Source organism: Pelobates fuscus, chromosome 4, assembly GCF_036172605.1.
Source record: "Pelobates fuscus isolate aPelFus1 chromosome 4, aPelFus1.pri, whole genome shotgun sequence".
NCBI classification, from domain to species: domain Eukaryota; kingdom Metazoa; phylum Chordata; class Amphibia; order Anura; family Pelobatidae; genus Pelobates; species Pelobates fuscus.
Window position 1 is genome coordinate 126,070,306 of NC_086320.1, and position 25,927 is coordinate 126,096,232.

A 25,927-nucleotide genomic window follows, 5' to 3' on the forward strand; every position below is an offset into this window, starting at 1 on the left:
GTTGTACTCGGACTCGCTAGAGAGCACTGGAGTGCAAATTCTACACCTGCCGGAGGGCAAATCTCATGTTGAACAATACAAAGAAAAGTGCTCTGTGTATAGAAGGCGCTTAATAGGTTAACCAGCGATGCAGGTGAAGAAACAGCAGCTCAACAGACGTGCAAATACCCCCAAAATTTACACACAAATGTAGTACAAAAACAGATAACCCAAGTGGAACAAATGACTCAAGTGATTTCTCAGTGGAGCGCTAAAAGAGGCGAAATTAGCCCCATATATTATGTTGAAGTGTATAAATATACGATTCCCTATATGGGAAGAAAATATGCAAATAGTGAAGTATGTCAAGGTCCAGTAGTATAAACAAGAAGGTAATATGGACCACACTCACATGGTTTAGAGCCACATATGGATAGGCTCAAATCTCTCTGGCATAGGTATATCCGGTAATACCAAAACCTTCTTGCAGTATCCGGTCAGTTTTCTGACCAAAATGAAAAAGACGAGAGAGAGCCTCCTTGTGCAGTATTGTCAAGAAATGCCACTGCAAATACACATTTAATATGAAGTAATTGCTCACCTTGCAAGGAGCCAGCTTGGTATTAAGGTAGATGTGATATTAAGGAGAGCACAGCCCCACTTGAATACACTAAACAGCAGGATACTTGTGGATCCAGGTATACTAAAATAACACTTTATTAAAACAATAAAATATTAAAAATGCAAAGTGATACAAGTCCATCAATGGTAAGTCCTCTCCCGAGATGCGTTTCGCCTGTCGGCTTTATCGATCAGGATTGTTTTAATAAAAAGTGTTAATTTAGTATACCTGGATCCACAAGTCTCCTGCTGTTTCCTGTATTCAAGTGGGGCTGTGCTCTCCTTAATAGCACATCTACCTCAATACCAAGAGCCTAGTATAGCTGGCTCATTGCAAGGTGAGAAATTACTTCATATTAAATGTGTATTTGCAGTGGCATTTCTTGACAATACTGCACAAGGAGGCTCTCTCTCGTCTTTTTCATTTTGGTCAGAAAACTGACCGGATACTGCAAGAAGGTTTTGGTATTACCTGATATACCTATGCCAGAGAGATTTGAGCCTATCCATATGTGGCTCTAAACCATGTGAGTGTGGTCCATATTACCTTCTTGTTTATACTACTGGACCCTGACATACTTCACTATTTGTATATTTTCTTCCCATATAGGGAATCGTATATTTTTACACTTCCCCCATAATATATAGGGGTAAGATCGCCTCTTTTTTAGCACTCCATTGAGAGATCACTTTAGTTGTTTGTTCCACTTGGGTTATCTGTTTTGTACCAAATCTCAAGTTGCCAGCTCTGATCCCCGTCACTTACCTGAAGCAGGGCTAAAAGAATAAACCCAACTGGATCAGTGGCACCAGAGTCAAAATTGCAACTTTGCGGAAATTAAGGTATTATGGTGCCAGGAAGTCCTTTCGTTAACAATGGGTAGACCACAAAGACTCTAGAGCCCAATAGCTCTGAAGTTCTGCAGAATGGAAGGCTCAGATATCAGCTACTTGCTAAAAAAAAGTAGCAACAGGCATTGCAGCAAGTAGCAACTGGCCAATACAAAGGAGATTATAAAAAATTGCCCTTAGACGCCTAATTTTACAGTTATTTTGTGCTCCCCTAATGAGTCACCATGCCTGTACTGCCTTATTGGAATGCTGGCCCAGATTAAATATCTTAGCTGGTCTTACCCTTATTGAATACTGTGATATTTATCAGATTCTGGATAAAGAATCTTAAAATAAGCTGGAGTAAGCTGGTAATTAAACTGGAAATTGGATGAATTTTGTTTCCAACGTGGTTATCTTAGTACATATTTTAAAAGTTGATTGTCAGCTCAATAACAACTCACAATTTCCATCATTGGTAACTATTACTGGTCTAAGGTGTATTCAATAATGTAAGCCTGTTCTACCTCATAGTAGGGATTTTAAGTGCAAAACTTAAATATATTTGATAGAACAATTTCATTGTGCAATGCCGATGATGCGTCAAATGTCTCACAAACTGTAGTCTTCATCAACCTTTTTCCATATACCATCACAGACAGATGCCTAATTCATGTAACAGTTTTCTTTTTTTCTTCCTAATTATGTTCGTGTGTATACAAATAAGTGATAGTTGTTCGTATGTGAACCATGATTTAAAAAAACAAAAATGACAAATTCTACAGTGTGAAACAGGCTACATCCCCTTCCTCAGTAACAAAAGAGCTCTTAGACAATCTGTCCAACTAAATTTCACTATTCTATAATGATACAGCTGGGCTTTCCTCTCATGGGGATTCTGGATAAATTGGCTGTACGCTCAATGTTATGGGCAATAAATTATTAATGGGTCTGTCTATGTCTTTAATAGCTATCATAGCAGCAAAATAAAGAAGCCTGATAGTATTGGCTGCTGAAACCCAACTACGGGTAAAAGATATATCAGATTTAATTAGTCAACTGTAAAAATACTTTGGACAACCCAATGATCAAATGCAATGCAATGCAACTGCCAAGAGTCCAGTGTTTATTTTTTATACCATGTGTCGTCCCAATAGAGGTTTCTCCAGAGATGGCTTTGTATTGCTATGCAGGATACATTTCACACAGGGAAAATATGTGCCTCTGTCTATGTTCATAATAAATGAATCACCAGATGCCATCATTGCACATTGAGTATCAGTGAAAACCCATTGCTTTATAGAAAGATTTGTTTTCAGTTGTGCAATACTGCTCAAGCAAAGGACTAAAAGCATAGCAATACTCAACATATAAAGTAGAGATTTAACCCACGTGAACCTTTTTCCTCTTTACTCCTCCTAAACGATATATATTTCTTAGTGTCCTGATCCATACTAATTGCATACAGGGACATGATATACATGTCTAATCAAGTGCTTTTGTTTTGCTGTAAGAGTAGAGAAGATGTACATTTCACACATGCATTATTTATGGAGTTATGGAACAATTTTATGGGTATGTGATAATTGGGAAGGGGGGGGGGGGCAGGGAAGATACAGAACATTTCTGGAACATACGAAAGATGGATTGTGAGATACAAAGAGAGAATTATGGGAAAAGAGTTTGTGACATGCAGGTAAGAAAAAGATTTGTGTTGAACAAATGTAAAAAAAAGAAACTAGAATGTGTGTGCGTTGGTAGTGGGCGAGGAGGGTTAAAACACATAACCAAACAGCCAGCTGGCTCTCTTTCATGTAATTACGCTTTACACTAATATCGCTAACAGAGCGAGAACAGTGTGCACCAGGGAATCTGAAAATTGCCTTGATATTTTACACAAAATAACTATATTACACTATTCTTATTTACTAATATACACTGTATTTATGTGGGCTAAAAAAAATCAGGGAAAAAGTATTTAAGTTATAAAAATCATTTTTGGGAGGACTTTTTATTTTTGGTTTCCTTTGTGATGAGTCACACAGTAATTCTCTCAAGGATGCAGAGTTAATTGCCAGGACCCGCAACATGACCTGTGTGTCTGGTTTCCATGGTCACTGCATTTAATCTCCAATCAATCCCACCAGGAATAGTTTAATGTAAAAGAAGAAAAAAGAAAAAGAAAAAAAGAAAAAAAGACATTATTTGGCCTCGTGTGAAATGGCAATAGAAGTCTCAGGCTTCCTTTGGAGATTAATCATGCATTACAAGAAAATATCTGCTATATAGAGCTAGGCCCACTGATTCACACGCACAACCCTGAAAGAAATATTTAATATAATAGGATAATGTGTGCGCAGCCCAGGAGGAAACACATATAAAGCGTATTGGGGAAAATGTGGAGTGGCAAAAGACAAGGAGTTAACACAACTAGAGGTTGCACATGAAATGTTAACATATAAGTAAGCGAGAGGCACTGTCATGTACAATGTGTATGAAGATGGGGTTTTAATATGGGTAATAGCACCAGGGGGTGGGGTTTCACAGCAGAGAAAACCAAGAAGCCATCTTTGAAGCTGCACAGGGAAGGCACAGCAAAAGCAGCTCCAGGCCTTTGTCAAACGCAAGTTTGTAATATATTTTTCTCTCCACAAAGAGCCCCAGTGACTGCATGAGGGTTTATTAAGAAGAGGAAATTTACTTAAATATATAATTAACATATATAAAGCCAGGGTAGCTAGGTGGGGACAATGGGAAGGGGACATTTCTGAAACAAAGCACAGTGCTGCCCGTCACTAATAATTTTAATAACTCCTACAGCACATAACCCACTGTCTTCTTCATTCACTCATGCAGTGGCTAGTTTAAAAGTTCTGAAGTTTCAAACTGCAGGACTGGAGCTGCAACTGAGCACAGATCGGATTCTGATTTCACTCTATTCTAATCTGCAATGATTGTTGCTTCTGTCAACCATGTCAGCTAATTCTTCGCTCCATATTACCACTGCAAATTAAAGGGACACTATAGTCACCAGAACAACTACAGCTTAATGTAGTTGTCCTGGTGAATATAATGGCTCCCTTCAGGCATTTTCATGTAAACACTGGCTTTTCAGAGAAAAGGCAGTGTGTACATTGCCCGTACGGACACCTCCAAGTGGCCACCCCTTAGATGACCACTGGAGATGCTTCCTGGCTCAGGGCTGCACAGTAAGCAGCCCTGCCGTTAAGCATCCCCACGTTCTGCATGGAGACGCTGAATTTTCCCTGTGCCAATTTTAGCATTGGATTGGCAAAAAATTGGCCATTTTGATGATGTCACAAAGGGGTCGGAGCCAGCGCCAGCAGACCCCGCTTGGCGCTGGAGATAAGGTGAGCTTTAAACTTTTATAGGGGGGCAAGCCACCTAAATGGTGGGTTTAGCACTATAGGATCAGGAATACATGTTTGTGTTCCTGACCCTATAGTGATCCTTTAATTATATTGTCAGCTGCAATGCTAATGAGTCTATAATTACCCTGTTGCTTTAACCATGTGCACACTGTCTGCTGAGAGCGAATGGAGTAGCTGACATGTTTCATAACAGTAGCAATATTTAATAGAGAGCTAAGAGTATCAAAGCAGAAGCACTACTGAAGAGATCATGATCAAGGGAAAGCTAAGAAAGGGCTAGAAAGAGAGAGGAAGCTGAAGCATTATACAGAGACATGTACTGTATGGGTATCTCTGTATTGCAGCTTTGTGTAATTGATTACAGTGATCCTGGCTGTGTGGGATAGTTATGGTATCTTCCCATTGTGCCAGCTCTGTGTATTATATCTGTATTTTTCTCAGCTCGGTTTGTGGTATAGTTTTCTTTGTATTGTACTCACCTCTCTGTATTTTTTTTATAGATCTTTTTGTTGTGTCTAGCTGTTTTTTTTTTTTTTTGAATGAGTACCTCTGTATTATGCTCAACTCTGTGAATTGTAGAAGTATTTCTGTACTGTATATGGAGGAGTAAGATTCTGGGGGAGGAGTCTGGCACCCCACCATCTTAAAACGTCACCAGCCACCACCGTTTGTCTCTGTAATTATATTAAAAACTTGGAAAAATTACATCCCAATCCTGATCACTCCAGACATAGTCATGGCACACATTGCAAATGAGCAGGGGAAACTGAAATAATGCTTCATTCTCTTTCTAGGTTTTAACAATAATTGACAGTGAAAAAAAAGAGGTGCTCAGATGCAGGATAGGCACGAGTTGGGCTTCTACAATAAATGTTCTTTTTCACAACTCTGTGAAAATCATTAGATTGGCAGATATAGTTGTTTTATGAATAAGATACTCACAGCTGCATATGCACATATTGTATGAGGTTTTTCATGTTAAAGGACCACTATAGTGCCAGGAAAACATACTCGTTTTCCTGGCACTATAAAGCCCTGAGGGTGCCCCCACCCTCAGGGTCCCCCTCCTGCCTGGCTCTGGGGAGAGGAAAGGGGTTAAAACTTACCTTTCTCCAGCGCCGGGTGGGGAGCTCTTCTCCTCCGATCCTCCTCCTCCTCCTCCTCCCATTCGGCTGAATGCGCACGCGCGGCAAGAGCTGCGTGCGCATTCAGCCGGTCTCATAGGAAAGCATTATCAATGCTTTCCTATGGACGCTTGCGTGCTCTCACTGTGATTTTCACAGTGAGAATCACACAAGCGCCTCTAGCGGCTGTCAATGAGACAGCCACTAGAGGCTTTGAGGGCTGGATTAACCCATTTATAAACATAGCAGTTTCTCTGAAACTGCTATGTTTATAAAAAAAATGGGTTAACCCTAGCTGGACCTGGCACCCAGACCACTTCATTAAGCTGAAGTGGTCTGGGTGCCTAGAGTGGTCCTTTAATGGCTGACAAGAAATCGGAAATATAACTATTATGGAAAGCCTGACAGTATTCAAACTATTATGGACGCTGCCCACACAGGCGTTCATTCCAGGGAGATGTCTATTTTCAGCACTCTGTAGGTCAAAGAGAGACTTAAATACAGTAAAAACATTTACTTATTCACTGCATGGAAGGGTCCAATATCTTTTATAAATAATACAAATATCTCATCAAATAATTTCACTGCCTGTAAACATGTTAAAAGTGCCACAAACCGAGGGAGGGCGTGGCTTGAGCGCCGAGCGGAATGGCGGCGTGAACCAGGAGCTCCCTGCAGGCTACGATAAAAATCCCGTCTCACCAGCTTCAACACTAGCAACATGGGGAAAAATCACCGGTCCCAACACGCCACCACGACTACCGACACCCCGAGGGGGACTCAAACTGCGAATATGCGCAGATTCCTCACGGCCCAAACGGAACAGGCCGCTCAGGCCTCAGGGGACATGGAAACATCAGGCACAAGCCATGCGGCCCTGCCATGCGGCGGACACCTCGAGCAGGTACTTACACCACCCGACCCACCCCCTCCCCAGCTGGACTGGGCGACTATATTGAGCAACCTGCCCACGAAAACGGACCTCAAAGAGGCCAATGAGGCCCTCCACAAATCAATTGCAGGGGAATTGCAGGCCCTGAGGGAAGACTTACAGGGGATACACAGCAAAGTGTCATATCAGCGCAGAATGCAACCGCAGACACCCTAAAAAGGCAAGAAACACAGCTCCGCCAAATGGCCCTCCATATGGAAGACCTAGATAATAGAGGGCGAAGACAGAACCTCAGAATCTGGGGCTTACCCGAAGAACTGGACCAGACCACGCCGATCCGTGAAACTCTCACGGAAATATTTAATGCCCTCTTGCTGAGGCCGCCCAATACACCCGTCGAGTTCGTCAGGGCGCACAGGGCACTTAGGCCCAGAGGCCCACCGGAGTCCCCCCCACGGGACGTCATCTGTTGCCTACTACACTTCCAAGTTAAGGAAGATATCCTGAGAACCGCCAGAGACCAAAGGCAAATACTACACAAAGGCGTGGAATTGCAACTTTACCCTGATTTATCACCGGCAACCCTTGCGTACCGCAGGGCCATGCGCCCCCTCACGAGAGTATTACAAGCCAACAAAATTGGATACCGTTGGAGCTTCCCTACCGGATTACAAATCACTACGAATACAGGCTCCTACATGGTAAAGAGCGAAGACGACCTCAGAGACATTGTACGGGAACTTCAATTGCCACAGATACACCTGCCTTGGCCGGACCCGATGGCCTTTTACACCTTCTCACCCGACACGCAGACCAGGCCGCAGCAACCACCGAGACCTCGGAGAACAAGGCAACAAACCACGCGCCCCTCAGGCGCCAACATGTAAAGGACTGGGCACTTTGAACCCCCCATCCTGAGGCCCACCACCGGCACCACTAACAAACTGAGCACTCAATCCTAACACCGACCTGAGAAAACAGAGACCTCGGACACACCAAATTGATCCCGCTACGCAGCCACTAACCACTCCAGAGAGAGACCCGACCCCCTACGGAGACGAAGAAGCTACAGAGACCGAGCACACATCACGGGCTCCACGGCTCAGTGGAGTAGGGTAACCTAACGGACTCAATAGGCATTGCTGAGGCTCTCACTGGGGGGAGGGGAGTAGCGGGGGGGAATAGTAAGCAATGTGATGTCTCATAATTTCAAATGCGATGTTTACCATAAGCTGAGGGGGGCCCTGAGCACCGGCTGGGCCCGGCTGCTGCCACCCGCCTGCCCTGTGATGAACTCCGGGGAGCGGGCGGGCGGTGGCACCGGCGGGGCCCACCTGGGGCGGGGACCCCAGCCAACAGATGTGTCAGAGGGATAATAGCCAGGAAGAAAACACTATCAGACACGACACACCAGTTAGCTCAGCCGGGGGGACCGAGGGAGAGAGGGGCAGCGACACTCTTGATGTTCTTCCATTGTTGCAAAAATAATGTTTGAAATGCTAGTTAACTGTTTATACTTGTTGTACTGAATGATATAATGCTAATACCGATGTTTGTACCACACTTAACAGTAGCGACCGGACATGCTACGTACGTGAGTTGACCAACACGCACAAACCCATAGAAAGGAACACCTCGAGACGGGGAAGCCGAACACATCCCATCTAATCACCTTTTCAGAGCCGCACAGGGACACCAGGGGACATGTCACTGAGACGCCGACACTGACGCCCGGACACCCGACCTACGCCTAGTAGGAGAGACGCCGACCAAACAGTGAGCAACCCACGTGCACCACAGGTGGTGCCGCGGACTGTGACTCCCCGACGTCTACACCTAGCGGTCGCTAGACCGAGACATACCCTTTATCATACCCTACCTCCCCCCCCCCGCACACCCTACTACCACCCATACTTGACTCCGGACATCCCTACCGACCACGACACACGTACTTCTACTACACCTCCCATACAAGAGAGACTAGGAACTAGACGAGACGCTCCCCGATACACACATGACGAGAGACATGGCCCTGACACCTGCACCCCTACACGTCATCACTATCAACGCAAAGGGACTAAACAAACCGGAGAAAAGATCCGGAGCGCTAAGGGACTTTCACAAGCAGAGGGCCTCAATAGTTATGATACAGGAAACACATTTTAAAAAGGGAACCAGACCCAAACTTACTAACCACCACTACACACAAGGCTACTACAGTGACTACCACGGGGGTAAAGCTAGGGGAACAGCGATCCTACTACACAAAAGCGTGCCGTTCCAGGGGGGAGCATGCATGACGGATGAGGAGGGCAGATACTTGTTCCTTAAGGGGAAAATAGCCGAGCGCCAATACACATTCGCGACAGTTTATGCCCCCAACACACGACACTACCGCTTCCTCAAGCAAACACTCCGCAAACTCATGGAGTTCAGAGAGGGGACCCTCGTACTGGGAGGGGACTTCAACATCGCACTAGACCCGACATGGGACACATCATCAGGCTCCTCCCATATTCCCACGCAACAACGGCAAAACATTAAAACCTTACTCCGCAGTCACCGCCTGGTTGACTGCTGGAGAGCCCACCACCCAGATACAAGGGATTTCACCTTCTTCTCCCACCCACACAACTCATACTCCCGGATAGACCACATATACACCACACAATACGACCTCTCCCTAGTCACCGAAGCCACGATTGGAACGGCGACTTGGTCAGACCACGCACCAGTCACCCTCAAATTAAAATCGCCACTTTTTCGCCCCACTACCCCGAAATGGAGACTAAACGAATATCTACTCACTAACACGGAGGTCGTAACCCATATAGGCGACAAAATTAGAGACTACTTATCCCTTAACACTGCCGAACACACATCCCCGACAGTACGATGGGAAGCGCACAAATCCGTAATACGGGGACATTACATTCAACAAGGGGCGATTATAAAGAAAAGAACTGAAATGAGACAGGCAAGCCTCCTCGAAGAAATTCACAACACAGATGACCAAAACAAACTCGACCCAGACCACACACTCCAATCCCGACTCTTACAACTCAGAAGAGAGTTAGCTACGCTAATCCACTCTAAACACCACAGAGACGCTGCGAGACATAAAGCTTTCTTTACCCTACACGGGAATAAGAGCGGCAAGCTTCTGGCTGCTATGCTGCGGAAAAAGAGGCTACACACATATATAGACAGGATCAGGGACAAAACGGGGACCCTACACCGACTCCCATCGGATATCATGAACACAATCCGCGCATATTACACAGACCTATATACCCTCCCGCAACCACAGACCGAACCGGCGAAGGCCCGCCTTCGCCACGTGATCCAAACATACTTGACGAGGTACCCAATGCCAACCTTAGACGCAGAAATCGCCGAAACGCTAGACGAGCCCATCACAATAGAGGAGCTATCGATAGCAGTCAAGAACACCAAACCCGGTAAAAGCCCAGGGCCAGACGGCCTGCCGGTGAAATATTATAAGACATACGCAGAAGAGCTACTTCCACCAATGGTGGAGGCGTTCAACGCGGTACGGGACGGGGAACATATCCCCAAGCAGGCCCTGACAGCCCACATAACTGTTATACCCAAAGAGGGCAAAGACAGGGAACATTGTGGGAACTATAGACCCATCTCGTTAATTAACTGCGACGTCAAACTCTTAGCGAAGGTCCTCGCCACGCGCCTCACGAAGCACATCCCATCTCTGATCCACCCTGATCAGGTGGGATTTGTGACGGGGCGCGAGGCCCGAGACAACACCATCAGGGCACTCACCCTCATGCACGGCGGCGGGAAGGCCGTTGGAGGCCTTCTCCTGCTGTCCACGGACGCGGAGAAGGCCTTCGACAGAGTACGCTGGGAGTACCTTTTTGAGACGCTCGCACACATGGGACTGGGCCCCCACTTAAGGCAATGGATAGAAGCTCTATATCGAGAGCCCACTGCCCAGGTACTAGTCAATGGGGCACTGACTAACGCCTTCACCATCCATAACGGCACCAGACAGGGGTGCCCCCTGTCGCCGCTCCTGTTCGCTCTGGCACTGGAGCCGTTTCTCACACACATCAGACACAACGCAGACGTGACCGGCATGACGACAGGCCCAGTGCACCATAAGGTAGCGGCTTACGCGGACGACCTGCTCTTTGTGGTGACCAACCCTGTCATCACACTACCGAACATAATGAGAGAACTACAGGCATTCGGGGACCTATCAAATATGAAAATTAACTACGGAAAATCGTATATCCTAAACGTTAGCGTACCCCACACGAGAGCGGAAACCCTGAGAAGTAGCTTCCCCTTTCAATGGGCCGAGGACAAGATTAAATATCTTGGAATCTGGCTAACCAAACGCACAGAAGACCTGTTTAGGGACAACTTTGCGGTCATTCTACAGACATTTCAGAGAGACATGCGGGAATGGTCATACCCCCATATCTCGTGGCTAGGGCGAGTACAGGTCATAAAAATGAACCTCCTCCCGCGCCTCTTGTACCTTTTTCAAGCCATCCCCACTGTAATCCCGAGACCCTTCTTCATCACGCTCAGGAAAGAAATGACCAGATACATATGGGGCGGGGGGAAACCTAGGGCAAAATTCTCCATACTGACCAGACCCAAGGACAAAGGGGGACTGGCCCTCCCAGATTTTCAACTTTATTATATGGCCACACACCTACAGAGGGTTGTAGAATGGTCCAAGGAAGGGGTCCACAAGCTGTGGAAGACGGTAGAAGAGATGGAGGCAGGTAGACCGATCGCGGGACTTCCATGGAGACGCGACCAGACGGAAGGACATGTCATGTCCGTATATACGAAAAACACCCTGGGAGTATGGCGGAAGGCCAAACGACAGGGGAACTTGTCTCCATACCCATCCCCCCTTATGCCTCTGACACATAACGAAGACTTTCCCCCAGGTCTAGACCCACGGGCTCTCAGAAACATCATCCCGAGCACATCCCCGCGCCTACATCACACTCTACAGGGTGGGGTCTGCAAACAGCTAACAGATATGCTAGAGGACACGCCCCCCACCTTTATGCACGGCTTTCGCTATGCCCAACTAATAGCCTACATTCACACCCTGCCACAGGGGCCAGCGCTTGGCAGGGAATATACCACAATAGAGAGGATCAGCGCACAACCGGACCCACTCCCACACGGGATATCCTCTCTGTACTCCATGCTACAGTCGGAACTCCCGACCGAACCACCCCGTTTCATGGGTAAATGGGAAACAGCCCTAGGAATCACACTCACGGAAGGGGAATGGGAATCGATATGTTACCTAACACACCACTGCTCCACACACAGTAAAACGCAGGAAACGGCCTACAAACTCCTGACGTACTGGTATAAGACACCACATCTCCTACACCGAATGAACCCAAGTCTATCCAGTCTGTGCTGGAGATGCGAAAGAGAGGAAGGCACACTGAAACATATCTGGTGGGATTGCGCACTGATCACCCCATACTGGCGGGGAATACACAACATGCTAGGGAAGTTCACAGAACGACCACCCCCCCTGGAACCGGCCGCGATGCTCCTACACCATACACCAGTTCCCCACTCAAAATATAAAAAATCCATGACTATCAGGATACTAAATGTAGCCAAACGAGTACTCCCCCAATTCTGGAAGAAACCTGTGACACCATCACTGCTGTCCTGGTTCAACCAAATGGAGGAACTAAGGATAATAGAGGAACTCACACTGACGACGAATACTGCCCCGACGACATACACTGACATATGGACATACTGGATCCTAGAGACAGCGAAACCGAAATTCCAACAAGACCTCAGGACAATCACCGACGCTCACCTTCAGAACCCAACTTAAAAACGGGAACTAAACACCCAGGGAGACGGAGGACTACTGACTGACGACGGACCGGACCACCCCATCCCCACCTGCCTACCCTTCCCCCATTCCTAAAGAGAAAACACCGACAGACCCCACTTAACAGTATGAACACACCGAAAGTCAATGCTACCCGACACAAAGACACCCCAGAGGCCACTTGCAACGCCGTGGACACTTAGTGACCGCACCCTTAGAGACCCAGAGAAAGGGACGGGGGACTACCCTGGACGAACCGAAGGCCCGATCTGGCGGAGACAAACAGACCATCATAGACAGGGAAACCCAACCTCCCGTACTCAGATACGCCCCCACAAAACCAGGACACGAAACCGACACAGGGAAATACAATAGCCCGACGATAGCACTATCACACACAACCACGATAGGGTGCCGTATGGCACATTTAAGAACGCATATCAGTGGAGGGTATCAAACACACCATGGCTCACAATGAAGACGCAGACCACCAACGCCACACAACCATGGCGAGGTGGAAAACAGACACCAACCGCTAAGACACAGCCGAAAACACACTAAACACACGCTAGAGACAATGGAAAGAGACACCCTCCACACTTACAAAAAGGGACACACGGGTCAGTCACTGAAGTGGACTAACGAGCTTGGACTAAGGGTATGACATAAAGTGGAACTCACCTGGCTAACCCAGCTGAGACATGACCTACCAAATACAACTAACTACTGTTAAGGAAGAAGGGGGTAGAATCTTAGAATGCTAGGATGTTAAAGATCACGATAGAAAGCTAAAGATGTCCATCCACGACATTAACCTAGAGCCCCAGGGCTCCTGAACATTATACATACCTGAAATTGTAATTGTCACCAACTGGATCTGCGCATCCACGAACGTCTAGTACAGTAAGAGACCTGCGAGTCTCACCATCAGGATAATTAATGAAAAACGACTCTAAACACATCGATCATAAAAGAACGAGACCTGCGAGTCTCTATAGTATTATTGGGGACTGTGAGCCCACCAGCAACTATTACTTGTTACTGTTTCCAGGGACCTGCGAGTCCTATTCCTTCTTGCTTACCTTTTATTGTAAAGACATTGAAAATACGTTAATAAAAATTATATTTACAAAAAAAAAAGTGCCACAAACCTTCATGACATTCTTGTACGAGGGTCTGAATCCTCTCTCTTCAATTACTTCATGATCCTCGTCTTCCTCATCCAGAGCATCATAACCTTCATCATTACTTCCATCGGTCTCTTCAATATTGGTCATCTGATCAATCAGCTTCTCCAGAGGAGGGCTTAGCTCTCTTTCTTCATTGTCCTTCAGCCCATAGTCCAGGGCTTTGTAAATGATGATGCCAAGAGATACAATGACCTGGAAATCGATAAACAAAATATTAGGTTAGATGTAAGTTAAGCGTTCGTTAAACTGAAATGTAATGGTTTGATAGAAACAAAGAAAGGAAGTATTATTGACTGGAATTATAGAGTACTGAATGGTTATCTAATGGGACACAATTTATAACTCCATGTCTGACATTAAACCCAACTATTAATGCTCTAATAATCTTAACAGTTTTAAATATTTCGATAGAATTGTTAGGATGTTCACTAGTTTACCAAATATGGTACCTTTAAGGCCTCTCATCTATTAAGGGTATATTCACTAAAATCAGACATTTGGGTACCAAGCTATGAACCTAAAATTGATCGAGCTGAATGGACTGCTATAGGTGGAGACACTTTTCTTAAAAGATCAATTCTTTAATAGATACTTGCCACCAGAGCGCAAACAGGTTTGACAAACTTTTGTAATGGGATATGAGAAAGGAAATAAATAAAACAATCGTCCCCTTACTCATCCACAGGTTATCCTCCTCCCAACCACAAGTCATTTCTTACCAAGGCATTACAGAATAATATGACACCTTTATGGGAAAGAAATTGGTGCCTGCTAACCCCTACCTTTACATGCACAAACAATGTTTCAACTACTCGATGAGAATTATGTTTATTGCATTAATTTTTATAGGTGGGAAATAAATCATGATTTGTTTCATTCCCTAAGGATCTGGAGTACAGAACAGTGTTTTACATACAATTGAATTATCAGCCTGTCAAAAGGAAATCCTCCCTAAGGCACTCCAGATGTAATGTATGTAAGTGGAGTTAATCACTGCATTCTACAGACACCAATGGCACAGGGTCGTAAATAGCAGATAGTGATGCTTAAGTTATAGATTGCAAAAACAATACCAACAGTATAACAGTTTGCTACATGCAGCTATGGAAAATGCATTTAGGGTTGCCTTCTCCTTTAGCATGAGGTTTTATAAAATGATATACTAGAAAGTTGGTGTTTATGAGGATTATCGTATGATGTTAAGAATTCAGTAGATTATGGTTAGGGGCAGTGCAGTGTTTTTGTTATATGTAAGCTCATAAAATCCAATAACTATTCTGCCACATGGCATTTACCCTCTCAATTCCCTAGACAAGACTGTATTGCTAATTAATAACCAACTATGCTGTAAAGCACAATATGAGGCAATATAAAATTGCTTTAAAAGGGGTTTTCATATCAAATCCTCACAATTCCAATGAGTAAAGCAACCCTCCAGGTTTTACTTACAATATTCCACCTATTGGTGGCAATACAAGCATAACTACAGCTCTGTCGCGTATCAATCTCTCTACTTGTTGGTAAATTCCAGAATGGTCAGCTCCGTCGTCTCGGAAACACATAAATGGCAATAATATGAACGATGCCTCCAACCAATTACAATGCAGATAAAGATACACTGCATGCCTTTGGAATATTGACATTCCCCAATGTTAGAAAAGAACCAGGATATATTTTATATTGTCCCACCTTCAGATACAACATCTATCTGCTGAAAAAGGTTGGTGAGCGTTTTTTGGGCCACTATTTTTTACTGCATTTATTTTAGTTGGGGTTTAATTTTTACTGTCTAGTTTCTTTACGGTTTCTGTACATTAGCACTGTGCTCCAGAATCAATCCTATTGAGGACCTTTACAAGCAGATCCAGACTGATAGTACGAAGCATTACATATACTAATTTATCACCATGTGATACTATGCATGGCAAGAAATCTGCCTTGGCAATCTTATGGGTTGCAAAGCATCATTTTTCGTAATTTCTGCCAGCATGATGACCTAGCTAAATCATTGGTTCCAACAATGACATTTTTTTTTATTTTATTTTTTTAACAAATGGGCTGGTGTAGGAGTTTTATGAGAGGGCCATCACTAGCATCCCTGTAACTAAAGGCTTTACAGCTTATCGCCAGATTTTTCAAACCAACGAAAAAGGGAGGGGAAGGGGGGTGTGGTTAAAGAGTGTGCTATTGTTCTGAAAACCTAAATAACTTTATCGATCCATCAACAGCCTTTTTATGGAATTTGAGGTTATTTAGGAGAAATAAAGAAAAATACTCACACAAAGTAATGCATAAGCACAAATACAATTGTTTTGACACAAAGTTTCCAAGGTCCTTGCAAAATACTGTTACACACCAAATATTCTGAAATCCCAGAACCTACACAAATATTTTAGAGATAAAAATCAAAGACTCAACAATATACTGTCATGTATTGAGTAAAATAAACCCCTTTGTGACGTGGAAACACAAAATAACACACTTGTATGTGAATCGAATAAAAAGCTATAATTTGTGACTGAAAGTCAAGTGATAAGCTTGTTGCAAATTCTCTATTAGTTTTACACATGCCTCTGTAAAAATAATGTAAAAAAAATTACATTTCTTTGAAACACACACAATCAAATCCTTCAACGCAGCCCTTAGGATGATAAAGACATACAGTTTATCCCGTGGTTACACGGAGATTTTCTTATGGTCACAAGGCATAAGAACGTAAAAAAAATAAAAAAAACTTCCATATGCTGATGGTTAACATTTCTTTTGCACATTTAAACATTATGAGATGTATAAAACATAATGAATATTTATACAACAGACTCCTCAATTAGAAAAAGAAAATATATTAATAGAATAAACTTAATACAACATACAAGCATAGGTAGACCAGAACACCACAAGCAAAAAATAAATAAAAATAAAAAAATATCGGTGAATAAACCGTAACATATTGTACTCACAATTCGGCCTTTCACACATTTCCCGAGGTTGATAAAACGAGTACAGTTAAAATCTGTCATAACACCTAAACACAAGGACATAGTTGGAAACAAGAAAAAGTACCCTTCCAGCATAAAGTGATTTATGATATTAGGATATTACCTGATAACTAAAGAAAATGTTTTACAATATAGCCTGATGAACTATTAAATAGAATTTATTGCATTTAACATAATTGTAAGGAATGCTTTAAAGGAATTTTATAGGATCAGAAATACAAACATGTATCCCTGACCCTATAGTGATAAAACACTATTTAGGTCTTTGCTCCCCTCGCCACTTGCGCAGGTTTGCCGGTGCTGCCCAGCCCCTAATCTGCCTCCTTGACTGACATCATCAGAATTGAAAGTCTCAGCCAATGCTGATGATCTAAGCTACGGAGGCAGGGCGGGGGACGGTGTCAAATGCCGTGCTAATCAAACAGCCTCTCCTCACCCTCTTTGAATCAATCCATGTCTATGAGGAAAGTTCAGAGCATTGTGCGGCCCTGACCCTGGAAGCACCTCTAGTGACTGTCTGAATGACTTCCACTGGAGTTGCCCCTAGGGAGCAATGAAAACATTGACTTTTCTCTGAAAAGGCAGTGTTTACGTGAAAATGCCTGCAGGGACTGACTATATTCACCAGAACAACTACATTAAGCTGTAGTTGTTCTGGTGACTATAGTGTATCTTTAAGTAAAATAAAATAAATAAAAAGTAAGCTTTATGAAAAGGGTATTGTTCTGACATTCAAATAAATATTGTGTGCATGATGTTTACCAGCCTATTTTTGTAGTTAAAGAATTTTGGGTATTTACAGAATTTAAATTTTACTAATGAGGTTTGCTCTTTTAACGCATCTATTTAAAGGACCACTATAGTGCCAGGAAAACATACTCGTTTTCCTGGCACTATAGTGCCCTGAGGGTGACCCCACCCTCAGGGACCCCATCCTGCCGGACTCTGAGGGGAGGAAGGGGTTAAACTTACCTCTTTCTCCAGAGCCGGGCGGGGGATTCTCCTCCTCCTCCTTGGCTGAATGTGCATGCGCGGCAGGAGCCACGCGCGCAATCAGCCAGTCTATAGGAAAGCATTCACAATGCTTTCCTATGGACGCTGGTGTCTTCTCACTGTGAAAATCACAGTGAGAAGCGCGGAAGCCCTCTAGCGGCTGTCAATGAGACAGCCACTAGAGGCTGGATTAACCCTATTATAAACATAGCGGTTTCTCTGAAACTGCTATGTTTATAGAAAAAAGGGTTAAACCTAGCTGGACATGGAACCCAGACCACTTCATTAAGCTGAAGTGGTCCTTTAATAAGCATAGTTCTACTTGGATGTTGTAAGACTATGAATTCCAGCACAGTTTAAAGGTAAAAGAAAACTTCCCAGGATTTTTAATATTATGTTCACGTATATTTAACAAATATGTATTTGTGAAGTGTTCAAAATAAAATAAAATGCAGTACTATAAAGCTCTTTATCCTACAAATAGGTGCTTCTATCATAGCTCCCTGTCAACCACTGTTACAAACACTGTCATTAGCCAGCCCTGCCATGTGCCCTCACGGACCGAAGGGGAGACCAGAGAGAGGACCCAGGAGCTCAGTCTGCAGCTCCTCCGGGTCCTACTCTCGCGAGCACTGAGCGCTGCTGTGGTTACCACGGCAATGCTCTGGATCTCGCGAGTGTTAACTCTAGCCTGTGAGCTACGGGCTAGAGTTCACTCTAATCACTGGAACCACCAGGGAATCCCCACGGACCACCAGGGATGGAGAAATGTCCCCCATCCTCACTCAGTAAAGATAAGAAAGGAGGGGACATAAACGTATTTATTTTATTAAATTAAAAAAAAATACATTATTAAAAAGCCTCCTTACCCTCCATGCACACACTGCCCCACACACAAACGACCCCCCCATACATACAGTGCCCCCCCCCACACAAACATACAGTGCTCCCCATACACGCACTACCCCACACAAACATACAGTGCCCCTATACACACACTGCCCGCCTCACATATACACTGAACCGCTCACACACACACACACACTGACCCCTAACACACACACACTGCAACCCTGACATACACTACCACCCTCACGCACACACACTTCACCCCTCACACATACCACTGCTCCTATGCCCTATATCCCAGCAGACCCCAGGTAAGTTGTCAAACTGTTCTTAAATGGCTTGACTACTTACTCTGGGATGGGATCCTGGAACTACTGGCACCATAACTAGTGGTTATTGTGCCTGGATTATTTCTTTAAATAATCTACAAGTGCCCCTCCCGAGATTAGGCTCTGGATCTGCCACTGTGTCACAGTCAGAATATACAGTTGCAAGAAAAAGTATGTGAACCCTTTGGAATGATATGGATTTCTGCACAAATTGGTCATAAAATGTGATCTGATCATCATCTAAGTCACAACAATAGACAATCACAGTCTGCTTAAACTAATAACACACAAAGAATGAAATGTTGCCATGTTTTTATTGAACACACCATGTAAACATTCACAGTGCAGGTGGGAAAAGTATGTGAACCCCTAGACTAATGACATCTCCAAGAGCTAATTGGAGTGAGATGTCAGCCAACTAGAGTGCAATCAATGAGATGAGATTGGAGGTGTTGGTTACAGCTGCACTGCCCTATAAAAAACACACACCAGTTCTGGGCTTGCTTTTCACAAGAAGCATTGCCTGATGTGAATGATGCCTCGCACAAAAAAGCTCTCAGAAGACCTACGATTAAGAATTGTTGACTTGCATAAAGCTGGAAAGGGTTATAAAAGTATCTCCAAAAGCCTTGCTGTTCATCAGTCCACGATAAGACAAATTGTCTATAAATGGAGAAAGTTCAGCACTGCTGCTACTCTCCCTAGGAGTGGCCGTCCTGTAAAGATGACTGCAAGAGCACAGCGCAGACTGCTCAATGAGGTGAAGAAGAATCCTAGAGTGTCAGCTAAAGACTTACAAAAGTCACTGGCAAATGCTAACATCCCTGTTAGCGAATCTACAATACGTAAAACACTAAACAAGAATGGATTTCATGGGAGGATACCACAGAGGAAGCCACTGCTGTCCAAACAAAACATTGCTGCACGTTTACAGTTTACACAAGAGTACCTGGATGTTCCACAGCAGTACTGGCAAAATATTCTGTGGACAGATGAGACCAAAGTTGAGTTGTTTGGAAGAAACACACAACACTATGTGTGGCAAAAAAGAGGCACAGCACACCAACATCAAAACCTCATCCCAACTGTGAAGTATGGTGGTGGGGGCATCATGGTTTGGGGCTGCTTTGCTGCATCAGGGCCTGGACGGATTGCTATCATCGAAGGAAAAATGAATTCCCAAGTTTATCAAGACATTTTGCAGGAGAACTTAAGGCCATCTGTCTACCAGCTGAAGCTCAACAGAAGATGGGTGTTGCAACAGGACAATGACCCAAAGCATAGAAGTAAATCAACAACAGAATGGCTTAAACAGAAGAAAATACGCCTTCTGAAGTGGCCCAGTCAGAGTCCTGACGTCAACCCGATTGAGATGCTGTGGCAGGACCTCAAGAAAGTGATTCACACCAGACATCCCAAGAATATTGCTGAACTAAAACAGTTCTGTATAGACGAATGGTCAAGAATTACTCCTGACCGTTGTGCACGTCTGATCTGCAACTACAGGAAACGTTTGGTTGAAGTTATTGCTGCCAAAGGAGGTTCAACCAGTTATTAAATCCAAGGGTTCACATACTTTTTCCACCTGCGCTGTGAATGTTTATATGGTGTGTTCAATAAAAATATGGCAACATTTCATTCTTTGTGTGTTATTAGTTTAAGCAGACTGTGATTGTCTATTGTTGTGACTTAGATGATGATCAGATCACATTTTATGACCAATTTGTGCAGAAATCCATATCATTCCAAAGGGTTCACATACTTTTTCCTGCAACTGTAGAAGAGGACAAATTAAACAAAGTTTTTATTTCTCCTCATTATTATTTGCGTGTGCTTAAACAGTCTAACCAAATACTTCTCTATAAAGCATGTAATTGGACCATGTGAGTTTTGGTATCAGAAGGGGTGTAAAACCAGAGCAAGGGGTTTCGCCTGGCATTGGATCCCATTAAATTTATTGTTTATGTAAGTATTAAAGGATGATTGGGACAGATTAGCAATACCCAATTAAGTAAAATTTAGTAAAATAAATGTTCACTATAAAAAAGGGTTGGCCGTTTTGGAGACTTAGGAACTGCCCTATTCAGCAGTTTTTCATTACGGTTTCAAACCAACCATTACTTTCTGTATCTTTAGTTAGCGGTTAATTCTGCCTAAAAAGCCTCTCTAATATTTACAATGTTCATATATCATTTTGTTATGGTGTACATTATTTATGGGTTCTCTCTGTGATGGGATGTGCTGGCAACGGATCATTGCACAGTGCAATTTGTGATGTCTCACACTTTAACATCTGACACGTTGGGTTGTGATGTGAGCCCACGATAAAAAGGGATTTATGCCAAGATGTCTGTATTTTGCCCACACATTAAACGACTTGGTGGCACCTTGCAAAACCTTTGCATTGTCCCTCTACGACTGTGCCTTTTTCCTATTCTGATTTGAGCATTAAAGGTTGAGACTGCTCGATTGTTAAACAGTATCTTTTTTTTTTTTTTTAATTAAGTATCTGATGTACATTTTTAATTAAAAAAACAAAAAAAACCTCAAAAACATAAATGTTTTGATAAATACATTTGAAAGTAAGTTGACAAAGTGCAATCTGTAGACTAAAACTGTCCGATGTTCAAAGTACACCTCTTTCATTTCCCATACAAATGGACAAATCTAAGGGATTGAGAACAAGAGAGAAAGAATGATGCAGGGTAGAGCTTATCATGTTTCAGACGATCATCCTATTTCGAAAATACCCTCAAACCAAATTCTTCAGTAGAAATAGAAAGTGGCAGAACCACATACTTCGTGTGAATTCAAACAAGTAATATCACAGTTACACTACTAGCAGTTTAAGAAGTTACCAGCCCATGTGATGCTGATGATCTTTACGGAACACATACAGTTGAAATGTTCACATTGTGCTGCTTCCTTGCAGCTGGAAAAAAAGGTCTGAGTCATGTCCACGTTAGAAGTTCTAAACCCAGGACACAGGCACAACCAAACACAGCAGGCATATTGTTTCATCATCTAGAAATCTCTCTCAAACTATATACAGTATAAAAGTGGTTCTAGAATACTGGAAATTAAAAATACCAAACTCAGCATATTCCCCTGAATATGTTAAATTGGAGATTTTAAACATTGCATTCTGTGGATGCAAGAAGATGGTCAAAGAGCCAAGGGAGTTGTAGTTCAGCATCTACTGGGGAAAGAGTTTGGTATGCTTGTGCTAGAGTATAACATACAAAATAATAATCAACTAATATCATTCCCACTCTGCCTTGAAATATGAGCCATGAAACATATGTTTAACCTGCCTCAAGGTGAAATTCATTAAAGTCCAACATATGTTTAAGACTTAATGGTGCAAGAAGAGTCAGCCTAACCTATTATGGATAATGTTGGCACTATAAATGGGAACCACAAAATGACAGTCCTATGTAACTAAAGCCAACAACCATCCATTAATGATGGGAATAATCCTTTAATTTACTTTACAACTAACACAGGACCCTTTGTATCCAGAAAAAATAATTATTCTTATTGTTGGTTGTTAATCTGTTAAAAACAGTCTAAAAAGTGTCTGTTTTTCTCTACCTAAAATTGCACAATTTTTCGAATATATATCCAATAAAAAAAAAAATGATAAATAGGCTGCACCGCTTGAAAAATATAAAATAAAAAAAGATGTACCTTCAGAAATCATGGTTAAGGAACAGAATAAGCAAGACAAAAGAAACCCCAAAACCTAGATTTTAATATAGTGAGCTAAAAAAAAGGGGGTGTACTTTGATACATTTCCTCCACTGTACCAGATGGCCAGAACACCAGCAACAAAGAGTAACCTGTCCGGAGTAGCAACTTTGCGGTGTGATGGCTTTTGAGCAGCCACTAATGATTTCTGTTTCTTTGAATTTTGTTATTTTTTTTAGCTCCGTCACTATCTCAAAATCAACATACTGAAAAATGCAGCTTGACATGTCTGCTAGACAGGATAACCGTGCTCTCATATGATTTACTTTGAGCATGAAAAAAAGTAAAGTTTCACTTTCCCAGCAAACACAATCAAACACCCCTACCCAGTATACATTGCTTACTTTATATAACTACTCAGATATATTTCAGATTAATGTGAATCAACAAAGCACGCAAAAAAATATAAATTGGAATAAAAATGCTGCTAGATGGGGGTGGGGCTTAGCAGGCGCTCAGCACAGGCTACATTTCTGGAGCTCCACGAGCCGCGCACCGAAAAACAGGACTTACCAGCGAACCCTCCGGGTAAACACCGACGGGCACACCTCCATCGGCTGCAGGAACCCGAGAGGCACGCTCCGATGCCTTTTTTTCAACCAACGGGCACAAAACCAAAACGACTGTCTCCCAAGGCCTTTCACACAGTCGGCCTGAGAACCACGCTGCACACTTCCGCAGCCTGGTGGGACCCGGACTGGCTCACACCCAACCTCCAACAAACAGAGGTACAAGGGACAGGAGAGATGGGCAGAAAATCACATAAATCACAGGCACATGCCCCCCAAGATACACAGGACATAGGCATGCTGCTCCAACGTCCACGGCCACACAGAGAGCAGGAACAGACAGAGGCCTGTGCCCACCAGGGGCAGGAAGGGGTGAGTGACACTGCACAAAAGCCACCTCTAGCGGAGACCCAAACCACGCATACCCCGACTACCTCAGAAACTGCAACCAGGCAGGACATAGACAACCTGTTTGACCGCGGTGCGGACTGAAGTACAGGCAGTAACCGCCCGGGTCCAGGCAACAGACGCAACTATAGCCGACTTACAACGCCAAATTGCGGCAGTAGGAGACTCTGTCGTTCGGCTGCAGACACAACACTCTGACACCTCCCACAGAATAGATGCACTTGACGAAAGGACACGCCAGAAAAATATAAAGATCAGGGGAGTAGCAGAAACAGTGTCAAACGAGGAACTACCACACCTCATCAGGAGAATGGTGTCTAAGTTACTCCCAGCGAAACTAGCCAAGCAATTCACACTTGATGGGGCATACCGCATCGCCAAGTCCCCTAGGGCACCACCCACAGCTCCAAGAGACATAATATTGCGCTGTGGCACGAGACAAGACAAACAAGCCTTACTAAGAGCTATGCATAATCAGTCACCTCTGGACTTTGAGAACCACAAGATCTCACTATTTCAGGATCTCCACCGCTCCACCCCACTATGGAGAAATTCTATGAAACCCATCACCCAACGGCTGCAGGAGGCTGGCATACAATACCGCTTGACTACGCCCAGAATCCATACGGCACTCACAGAAGGAGGGCAACTCAAGGCCACAGACGTGGCAGAGGTGGCCACCTTCCTGGCAGCGGTCGGTATAAGCGTTGTCCCGCAGGAGCAGAGGGCCCGAAACACTTCTGGGACGTGGACAATATAACCCCTTTTACTCCGCGGAATGGACAGGGAGCAGTGACATAATGTGACACCTTACTCTACTTTACACTTTGTTACAAGTTGCTTAGTTCAGATTTCTGTTCCTTTTGTTTTACACTCGCCACCCCGTTCTCACCTGTTCCCAACACCTTGACCGCACTGACCTGACTGGAGCTCCAGAATAACCTGTGCTAAAGATAGTCCAAACCCTAGCGACTACACGCGCGGTTTTCACCGCTGAATGACCTCATGACTCTTTCCTCCCCCCCAGACATGCCCTATGGTTAAGCACTATGCAAAAGCCTATGCACACTGGAACACACTAATGCCCTTACACTCTGACAGCAACCCTTGCATACTGCCAGTGGATATAGGTTTTGGGTTCCCACGCATTCACTAGGTCTCTCTAAATTCATACATACCTCACAGCAGGATAAGTAGACCATAGGGGACACACTGGCCCTAAACAGACCGGTCTAGCTCCCAACAACCGACTATAACACCCCCTCGAGGGCACTACACCTAGACACCATACAAACACGGGAGCCCTTCACGCTAGACTTTAATTTCGGTAAACAATTTGACTGTTAGTCCAACGGTTAGATACTCCTGACTCCTCTATTACGCCTAATTACTACTTAAAAATGTGCAATGTTTATACAAGCCATGCTTTATTCTACTATGTATGTCAATAATTAACTTGCCCGTGCTGTCGTGGCATTGTAAGTGTGCATGTTACTGAGTTGATGCACAGAAGAAAATGCTGCTAGAAGAAAATATATATAATGTATAGAAAAATCACACCTAAAGTTGCAATTTGGGTTGCTTGTCTTGGACATAGAAACTCTGAGAAATTATATTTGCACAACTATCCCAGAGTTCCCTGCTTGACATGCAAATGAGACGACATGCATCATGTTTCTGTGCCTAAAAAGGGCTTGGTGATTAATATCAGTAATATATATTTATTTTTCCTGCAGGATATACAGAAACATTATATCTCCAAATCCAAACTTAATTCTCCCATCAATAAGCAGGTTGAGAACATGTTATACTGAGCAAGTCATTGAGTAAAAAAACTTCAATCGACTTGTACACTGCACAGCTACTAACCGACAAACCTCTGTCTCAAACAGGAGCCTCCTGCTCATGACGGTTTTAAAGTGATAGCCAACATTAAAAAAATATTTATTGTCAATTATTCATTAACCCCTGCATGAGTTCTGGCAAATATCATACATTATGATGTTCCTGACTTATAACCTGTACTGTAGAGTGCTAAGAATCCCCAAAACCAAATTTGCCTTTGAATTGTCAAAACAAATTTTACAAGCTATTTTATAAGTGGTTTTATAATCCCTTTGTTTACTTAAAATGGTTAAATCAGGTTTAAAAAGTGAACATCACTCATTTCACTTTGTCACATG

At 43.6% G+C, this 25,927-nt stretch overlaps 1 protein-coding gene across 7 annotated transcripts in view; it reads right to left on the reverse strand.

Annotated features, from left to right (window-relative positions):
- SPIRE1 (spire type actin nucleation factor 1) overlaps positions 1-25,927 on the reverse strand; it is a 183,631-nt gene that overhangs the window by 76,122 nt on the left and 81,582 nt on the right. For all 7 annotated transcript variants that reach the window (XM_063451583.1, XM_063451586.1, XM_063451585.1 and 4 more), the window contains exon 3: positions 13,869-14,099. In XM_063451583.1, coding sequence (XP_063307653.1) covers positions 13,869-14,099 — 231 coding nt within the window. The remainder of the gene's footprint in view (positions 1-13,868; positions 14,100-25,927) is intronic.